Below are 10122 nucleotides of genomic sequence, written 5' to 3' on the forward strand. Positions count from 1 at the left end.
GAGGGTATTTTCGGATGAGATTAACATTTGAATTGGCAGACTGAGTAAAGCAGACTGCGCTCCCCAATGTGGGTGGGTCTCATCCAATCCATTGATGGCCTGACTAGAACAAAAAGGCAGAGTGAGAATTCCCTTTCTGCATGATTGTTTGCTAGCCTGGACATCAGTCCTCTCCAGCCTTCATACTGGGACAGACTGGAACTTACACCATCAGCTCTCCTGGTTTTCAGGCCTTCAAATTCAGACTCTCCTGGGTCAACTGACGATCCAGGAACTTCTCAGCCTCTATTACTGTGAGCCAATTTCCTATAATCTCTCTCTCTCTCTGTATATATACTATTAGTTCTGTTTCTCTGAAGAACCCAGACTAATACAGTACTTTTATATAACTTTTCTGTAGGAAAATAGAAAATTCAGTTAAATTGATATTTCTAAGTACAGTGGTCCCCCCTTATCTGTGGAGGATATATTCCAAGACCCCCAGTGAACACCTGAAACCACAGATATTACTGAGCTCTATATATACTATGTTTTTTCCTATACATGCATACCTATAATAAAATTTAATTTATAAATAAGGCACAGTAAGAGATTAACAACAATAACTAATAATAAAATAGCACAATTATAAAATACTGTAATAAAGCTATGTGAATGTGGTCTCTCTCCCTCAAAATATCTAAGTGTACAAATATAATGCCTTTTCCATCATAACTACTTATCCTGCACTGTGGTCATAACATTAGCAGTTTGAGGTGTGACAGAAAAACTAGCATGAATTTCTTTTTCCTTCTTCACAATTCAGGGATAGAGGATTCCTTCTTACTGTAGATCTTAGCAATCTTAGCATACAATTTTTTTCTTTATTGAGAACTTTCACCTTTTCACTTAACAGAAGCGCTTTAAGGCTTCTCTTTGGTACATCTGAATTCGAGCATCACTATTCTTGCACTTTGGAGCCAGTATTAACTAAAATAAGGGTGACTTGAACATAAGCACGGTGATACCACAACGTTCAATCTGATAACTAAGATGGTTACTAAGTGACTAACTGGTGGGATTCGCTGAACAAAGGGATGTTTCACATGGGGTGGGGGTGTGAGATTTCATCATGCTACTCAGAATGGCATGCAATTTAAAACTTATGAATTTCCTTTTTTTCTGGAATTTTCCATTTAATATTTTGGGCCCAAGGCTGGCCACTGGTAACTGAAACCACAGAGAGCAAAACTGCAGATAAAGGGGGCTACTGAATAGTTAAGCTAACTGAAGTCATGGATTGCTAATTTTGTCTTTTGGATTGAATGTAACAAGAATCAACTAATGCTAATTTAGGCCAAAAATAATTTTAAAAAGAAAGGTGGGGAGGAATTTATTTTAAGGAGACATAGTATCTCAGTGACATGAAGGGCAGAAGCCCATGAAGGGGCTAGAACAGGACATGGGATGCCATTTCATATTCCCAGCTCTACTTATCTCAGGACATTTGTTTTATTTCTTTTTCTCTCCACTGGCAAACTGTCACTGTTACTCTGTTCACATGGTGGTAACCGTGCCATCATTCCAGAGGTTTTACTTTTCATTCAAGAGACTAGCCCATGTAAAGATGAAACTCTTAATACTAACTCTAGATTCCTGAGGGAGGGATTTGATTGGCCATATTTGAGTCAGGTACTCCCCTTGGTCCGTGTATCTGCCATCAGGAGCATGGAGTCACATTGTACAAACATGGCTGCCACTTCTTGCACCTGTGCCTATGTGGATAAGGATTGGAAAGAGTAGGAGTCCCCAGATAAAACAGGATAATTCTGACCTTATGGTTCCTTCCAGTAGTTATGTTAGGACCTTCGATGTGTCCAGCCCTGGGGATGTAGTTCTGAAAAAGACAGACATATTTCTTGCCCTCACAAACTATCTAGTTAGGTGTAGTAGGTCAGGGAGGGGGCTGGTGAGGATTGAATTTATATCTATTTAAACTGCCAATATAATACAATGCAATGAGTGATATTATGCCGACAGAGAAGGTGTTATGGAACTGAGAAGAGATACCTCACTAAGACTTGGGAGGTCAGTGACGTCTTCCTGTGAAAAATGACATCTATACTAAGACTACAAAGGTTTATAGAGATTAGCCTGGTCAAATAGATGAAGATACAATATAATGGAAATGACCAAGACTCTAATGTTTATGTAGACACATAGGTAATATTGATGGAACCAGAAAAAGTAGTATTGGAATGTTGATGGGTGTCTTCGTTTGGATTTCCCAAAAATCAGATCCTGAGAGAAGATAAGACAGAATTAGTCCTCTAAAACAGATTCTTTCACCAAGGCTGGCCAACAGCAATATTAGGTTAGCATTCTTCCAGTGTAGCAACACCATCCGAATAGAAGCACCCTTTCCTCAGTGGTTTTAGGATAAAGTTCCAGGGCTGACTCTCATAGAAACAATTTGAACCACTGTGCCAATCACTAGAGACAAACACGTGGAATATTCTGATTGGTCAGGGACTAGGGGATTGGGGAAGGCCACACTTGCATTACATGACCAAAGAGAAGATGTGGAGGAGAAGTTCTTCAAAAGACATTGCAGCATTAATACCAGAAGAAGAGGGATGGACGCTAGGTAGGCAAAATCAACAGATGTCTTCTAAAATGTGGGGTGTTACTCCTTCAATATTTATTTTGTACTTGGAGGTGTGTTATGCATTATACAGACTTAGCAACAAATACTTTTTTTGTAATAGAGTTCATCCTATGATTTTCCTCTATCAGAATAGTAATTTGGACATAAAGGATGATTGCAAAGAATAAAAACTTAAATCATCCACATTTTGGTTTTCAGTACATTATAAAATTCTACAGAAAGAGAATAGTCATTCTTAATGCATATTGGATTAGAGATTTTTTTTCACAGATATTTTTGAAAATCCGATGAATTGATTAATTCAATAGACCTGCCCTTTAGTAAATTGTTTGTACATGCATACTTCTGTCAAGGGGATTGACCATCTACGTGAAGACCAAGTTAAACCTCGGATCTAGATTGACTGAATGTTTTCAAAGCTCTTGGCTCCTTTGCAAGAAAGCAGACAGTCCTTTTCATAGTTGTAACCTAGGAAATGCCATTTCGATGAATTTGTTGATTTTTATTTTTAAACTGCTGAAATTATAAAGATACACAAACACTAAACACTGTATTCATACTGCATTCTTCTTCAGTTCAGTGCCACAATCTTAAATTAAGGCAGATAAACTGTATTCAACTTCCGGTGAGGATACAAGGGCAAAAAATTAAGTCTTTCTGAAGCCTCTGAATATTGTTTATTCTCATAATAAAGAAGGCAGCTTGCTGCCTAATAAGATGTGGCCTGGGAGGTTGCTTTATCAATTTGTTGATCCCTTAGAGGAAAAAAAGCACATTTTAAAAGCAAATTCAAGAGTGAGACAGACCTGAATGCAATCCATTTACACTGAGAGCATGTTTCGGTACTGTGCCAAATGAAGAATTTTTGTACAGAAATTTATTCCTTCTACTTGCCTTCCCTAAAAAATATGATGTTCAAGAATTAAGTATATCTATGTCTTTAAGGAAGCACTGTAGGGTTTCCCTACCTTTTCCATAAACAATATTATAAATAACCACAAATTTGTGAAACTGCTAAAATGCTAAACTTACAAGTTTGCCAGATGAAATACAGGATGCCCAGTTAAATTTGAATTTCAGATAAACAACAATTATTTCTTAGGATAAGTTTGTCCCAAACATTGCATGGAACATACTTATCCTAAAAAATTTATTTTTGCTTATTTGAAATTAAAATTTAACTGGGCATCCTGTATTTTAATTTGCTAAATCTGGAAACTCTATAAACTTACAAATAATATTCTTTTATTTATTTGTAAATAAACATTTGGTTTGCATATTAAAGTTGTTTTGGTACTGGTGACTCATTTTACTGTCAGAGGTATGGTTTCTAGCTAAAATGACTATTTGAGAATATATAATTATATTCTCATTGAAGGTGTAATAGAATACTCGAAGCTTTGTTTTTTTCCATAAACAGTTTCCACTCCATCCCTTTCTGCTCCTGAAGAATTTTATGAAGAAAGCTAGACTGAAGTAGATGTTTCTTTATTTCAGATTGGTTTCAAATCAATTCTTTTAGCATTTGAGGAAATGTTATTAAAAGTTGCATATTTTCTGCTTTTAAAGTAACTTACCTATGTGATTTAAAATGATTTGTCTTTGAAAAAAAGAAACTTTTCAAAATGAACCATTATGTAGAGATGAAATCAGTGAGTCTAGAAAATGAATAATTCATTTTCAAGTAAATGAGAAATTATTTTGTGCTGTTACTTATACATTTTCACATTTATAGTTAAATAGTAATTTGCGATACACAGAGTATTAGTTGTGAATTGTGGTTTTCAATATCACAGACACATTTGTTGCTGTGGTTTTGCAATATCATTCCCTGATGGTTTTCTCAATTGTGGTTTTCATAATCATTGTTTGATAGTCATGTAGCTGTGGTTTGGAGCTGCTATATCCATTTGGAGAGAGATAATTGCTTATAGGTTTTGCTGTCTTTTTATTTTATAACCTTAGTGAATTAAATGAGAAAAAGAAAAATTAAACTTTAAATATCATTAATATTCTCATTAAAAATGATGAGAAAACACAAAATGTAATAATATTCCTTAGTTTAATTCATTTATATTGACCAGAATAATATATCTATTTATAAATTTAGATGAGCTATATTTATTTCTAATACTGTAATCTGGTTATCATATCAATCTTGCCTTGAATTCTCTGACTTTTGCTCCTTTCAGCTTTTAAAGTGAATATTTAGTTGAGATTTATTTGTTTCTCTTTTGCTTTGCATATTTAACCATTTCAAATGCCAAAAGAAACATTAACTGTTATGATATTTTAATTCCAATGGGCATTCTTTTTGGGTAACATAAAAAAGACAGCCAGTTTTATAAAAAGATCTTTAAAAACCATAATATATAATAATTCTAAGTATACCACTTTAATTGTAACGAATTGGAAATTAAGGAGGCAATAATCTGTAGTTCTGTCTGCTGATTCATTCCACAACACAAACACAAATAACCCTGCTTTTCATGGTACTTACAGCTTTAATTTGTTGGTTCTTCAGGGGAGGGACTTTGTCACTTAGTGCATTTTCCACTGCAAAGAACCATGTATTCTTACAAGCTCTGTGGCAATCGTACTAATGGTAACGTAATAAAATTCACAGTTGGTCTTCAGCTCTGTATTAACATTCTCTCAGCCATACCTTTCGCAGGGCAACTCTTTACACCTTCCAGAAGATGTTCTGATGGGGTTATCAATGACACTGATTACAGTGCTTCCTGCACACTGAACAGCCTGCATTATGCTCAATCAGCCCAGGCTCTCTGCTGACCTCCAGACCCTTTTAGCGTGTGGAGTTTGGCGGGGCTCACACCCATGTTAGTCAACCAAACAAAGGGGGGCTCGATTTCAGATCAGAATGGATGACCTCACAACCTGGGGGGGAACGTCGGGTGCATACATGTTAACGGCAGTGGAGTTTATTAGTAAATACTGATTACATAAAGCAGCCAGTTCCACTGTCTCTTGGAGAGACTCCTCCTTCAAGTCCACCTGGGAGAATATATTTAAAACTCAGTGTATATGAAGCTATGAGAAACTAAGCTAGCCTCATGCAGCTTAACTTGGCCAAAATAATAACTATGCAAATCACTTAAAAATTTGTTCTTTTGTCTTGCAGTTTCCGACATACTACGCACACAATAATTGAATAATAATGAAACTAAACTTTAAAAGCTAAAGAACCATGAAATAGTTATTGGGTCTTACCTGCTTGGGAAATTATGGCAAGATCAAATCTTTTATTAGTCGCTGGTTGCTTCCCTGTGGCAGAAGAACTAAAAGAATGAAAGATTATGGGGAGGGGGTGGGACTTTAGAACTTCCACAGACTTCCTCAAAAAGTTAGTATTCTGATTAGAGATGGTTCCTTTCCCACAAGGGTAATCACCTAGCTAATGGTCCTCCTTTCTGATGGGAGAAAAATATCTGCCTCTCTCCAAATTCGGAATTTTTACAATCTAAAATGAAAACTCGAGGTGAGAAAGAGCACTTTTAGGACGCTGTTCAGCATCCCATCCGTGCTGGCCAAGTGGGGGGATGGTCCGCGTCCGCAGCGGTCTCCTTGGAACCTTGAGAGCAATGAAATGGTCTCCTGAGAGCCTGGGCAGAGGAGAGGACTTAACTGGCCCGAAGACATACAGCTGGCATTTGTGATCAGCTGGATCTCGCAGAGGATTTTGCCAGTGGCCTAACCTTCCTGCCAAATAGCTGGAAGGGCGGGGTGGAGGCTAGGGGAGGGGGCGGCATAACTGGAAGCACAAAGTTTATGGAGTGACTGAGATTTCTTTGTGCCCCGCTGGATAGGCGAGGCGTGAGAGAGGAGAGTTGGGGTCCATCAGAGGGGCTGTTGAAAAGAAGTTGCCGGGAAGGGGAGGAGGGGTGCTCTGGCAAAAGCCCAGAGCTGACGCGGTGACAACTGCAGAAGGTGGCCCCCCTCCAAGCCCGCCCCACGCCTCCCTCTGGCCCTCCAACCCCCCGCCGCGCTCCCCTGAACCCCACGCGACCAGGCCAGGGCCCTAGTTTGCATCCGGACTGGCTTTGGATGCAGCCAATCCTCCTTTCGCTGATGGAATAGTCCCCCCTCCCCACAGCCCCGGCGCGCCCCTCCCTCCCTCGCCTCGCCACCTCCCGCGGCAGAGCGAGAGCTGCGCGGCCCGGAGCGGCGGCGGCGGCGGCGGCGGCGGCGGCGGCGGCGGCGGCGGCGGCGGCGGCGGCGGCGGCGGCGGCGGCGGCGGCGGCGCTCGAGTATCTGCCCCGCGAGCCGCGGAGAGGGGAGAGCGAGAGCGCTCCTCCTCCCGCGCCTTCCGCCCCCTCTCCTCCCCTCTCCCCTCAGCTCGCTCTCCCTTCCCTCCCTCCTTCTCTTCCTTCTTTTCGTGCCCCCCTTTCCCTTTTCTCTCTCCCTGTCCATTCGTTTGAAAATTCCCATTCCCCCCCATCGCTCTTCCACTCCCCCCACCCTCCCCACTGTCACACTCTCTTTGCCCCCCTCTCTCTCCTTATTTGCCTGCTCATCTCCAAACGTGGATCCGCGGCTCCCGGAGGAGCCCAGCGCCCGGATCCCGCGCGTCCGGAGCACCTGGAGTCCGGCCGGCGGCGGCCCGAGCCTGGCCAGCGGCGGCGGCGGCGGCGGCGGCGGCGGCGGCGGCGGGAGCCGAGGAAGCGGCAGCCCCGACCGCGGGCACCGCGGGAGCCCCAGTGGCAGCGGCCGCCGCCGAAATGTCCCGGCGAAAGCAGAGCAAACCCAGGCAGATCAAACGTAAGTTTGCACGGGGGGCCGAGAGTTGGTGGGATTATTTCTGAGGAGGGGGGCGCGCGGGGCGGGAAAAGGGAGGGAGACTCGGGGAAATCCTTTCCCGCTGCCCGGGATTTGTCAAACTTTGCCTGAGCAGCTGGAGGGACAACTAGTCGGGCACAGACACACGGACAGCCCGAGCGCCAGGCAAGACAGCGGCTGCGACGAGCAGCCCACTCCTGTTCGGCTCATCCTTCGCGCTCCGGGGTCCTTTTTAACCCGACCCCCGCGCGCAGTTAGCGCTGCTGTCTCGTGGAGCCTGCCTGGGCAGCCCCACTCATTTAGGAGATTTGTTACTAGCGCGGCTGTTGTCATTGTTGTTGCGTTTGACGGGCTGCTACTCTTGGGGACCACTTTTTAGCAACCGGGGGTGAGAACTTAGTTCTCCGAACAGCTGGTCGAGACCTCGGGGCGAGGGGGACAATGTCCCCAGGCGGTGGAAAATCAGTGTCTGGGTCGCGATCCCAAAGCCGAAGCGAAACAAAAAGTAGGTGTAAAAGTTCGCGCCTCTGCAGCAGGCAGCCGTGCGCCTCCGCCCTGCGGATCTGGCCGGGGGCTCCGGGCCCGTCCGGTTCGCGTCGCCGGGGAGGTCTGTGGAGCGGGCGTGCGGTTTACCTCGGGCCCTGCAGGCGCCGGGAGTCCTCGCTGGGAGGGGCCGCCGGTCGCTTCCCAGCGCGGAAGGCGGGAGTTCAAGGCAGCCTGGGCGCCGCAGAGAGCGTGACCTGAAACCCCCGAGCCCCTGGGGGCCTGGGTGGTACTGAAAGGACACAGCGGGGCGAGAGGCACCTGCCCGAAACGCACACACCCGCAGAGCTCAACTCGGCCAACTTTTCACGTCTTGGGGAAAATCCTTCCCATGGTGTTTTGTCGCCCTGCGACACGTCTTCAACGCTTTGGCCGAAAAGGAGAAACAGCCTTATTTATTTATTTATTTTTTGCCAGCCATGTGGTGTGTCCATTCCTTCGTGTTGTTTAAAGTCTGGCAACTAGTGTAAAACTGATTATTGTGTAATTTTAGGAAAAAGCTTTAATGACACTCCTTCCCCCTTGATTATTAACCCTACACACCTCCTCGTGTTGAAAATTTCATTTAATGTAGTTTTAAAATAAATCATATAAATCAACGTAGCCAGTATGAAGTGGGGTCCAGGATATAAGCAGTTTGCTACATAAGTATTTTGAGCCTTGCCTCTGAGACCTGACTCAATAGCTTTTATTTCGTGGATTTCGTCTCTTATGCTTAAGTTCCTATTTTCTGCAACTTGGGTTAAAGCAAGGACTGGACTTAACTTTTGGCTCAAAGCAGTTTTAATTGAGTAGAGATACCGTTCTTGAAGACTTTCACTTTTTCAGAGTGATTATTGTATGGTTTCAACTAATAGCCTTTTACCTTTTAGAACTAAATTGATCACGTCCCTGTGTGTAAATGTTGCATTTTATAGTACAAAACTGTGCTTATTATAAGATATGATTGTAAACATTATTAAAGGCAAAATGCTTTTTAGTTCACGGCTGTCGTCTAGATTGTTAATAAATAATTAATATTAATTGATTGTATGGTGCAAAGACCATCTGATTCTACTTGGAAATACTTTGTTATCTTCCCAATTAGCTACATTAAAATATTTTTTTCTATCCTTCTATGTCCACCTCATATAATTGAAGATTAAAGCGTTGGAACTAATAGCTGATGCTACACTTGTGTTATAGGTCATAAAACATTTTAGTCTTATTTGAATGCTGTGATTTATTAACTATCAAAAATACTTAAAAGTTCTCTCATTTGAAAGGGAACAAGTATTATATTTGTTGACAGTGATCGTTGCCTGCTGATATATGCATTCATATGTGGTATTAATATACATGCAGTTTAGACTTTTAGTGGATTCAAGTTGGGGTCACAGTGATAATCTATGCAAATGTGGACACACTTCTCCCCTTGCACTGTTAAGGAAAATGAAAAATTAGAGCTCTTTGAATTGTTATATATAGAGCAGTGCTATCTAATAGCTGGTTTTTTTTGGGGGGGGGGGTGGATACTAGTTTGACCAGCTGTAAAGTCACTTTGTTTGTAACCTATTGGCATTTGCCTCCTTTTGCCTGTCCAGGAGGAGGAGGCAGTTTTGCAGGTGGAGAAGTTTGTCTCGGTACTCAAAGTCATTACCATGATAGGTCTCTCCCTCCAATTTTAGTAGTGTATAAGAAGTGTAGCATTTTTTTAAACAATTACAAACAACAGTGTTGCTTTTGATATTCTGGATCAAATAGAAGTTTGGAAAATATCAGAAAGAGATGCATTTTGAAACAGTAGCGTTTCATGCAACTAATGAAACTGCATTTTAAACTTGGAAACGTTCAGAATTTGAAAATAAAGCTTTGGCATCGCTGATAAAACATACCCAATTTAGAGCAACTATGACAAGCAAAAGTCAGCTTATACCAGAAACTCTGAAGACAGTCAATTTAAAGGACAAAAAGGTTGTTGGGCACAGTTTTTTTTTTTTTCTTTTACTGCGTACAGTTCCCTGCTATCTAAAATTGTGATTTATACAGTATTTTAATATTTTGCTTATTCTATCCCCTTGGGTGCTCTCTGGGCAGCGATAAAAAGGCAACGCTGAAAGAGCACCATTAATTTGCTATGATGACTGGCCAGATAA

The 10122-nt window shown here is 42.2% G+C and overlaps 1 protein-coding gene across 2 annotated transcripts in view; it reads left to right on the forward strand.

Annotated features, from left to right (window-relative positions):
- Window positions 1–7327: 7327 nt before the first annotated feature.
- Window positions 7328–10122, forward strand: part of ZFPM2 (zinc finger protein, FOG family member 2) — a gene marked incomplete at its 5' end in the record, with an annotated part of 459715 nt that continues 456920 nt past the window's right edge. The window contains one exon of one of the 2 annotated variants that reach the window (XM_082858416.1): window positions 7328–7426. In XM_082858416.1, the coding sequence (XP_082714542.1) occupies window positions 7387–7426 (40 nt within the window). The remainder of the gene's footprint in view (window positions 7427–10122) is intronic. The other variant, XM_082858417.1, reaches the window with a different exon arrangement.

The sequence above is a fragment of the Leucopleurus acutus genome (genome assembly GCF_964270905.1).
Source record: "Leucopleurus acutus genome assembly, chromosome: 17".
Classification (NCBI taxonomy): Eukaryota; Metazoa; Chordata; class Mammalia; order Artiodactyla; family Delphinidae; genus Leucopleurus; species Leucopleurus acutus.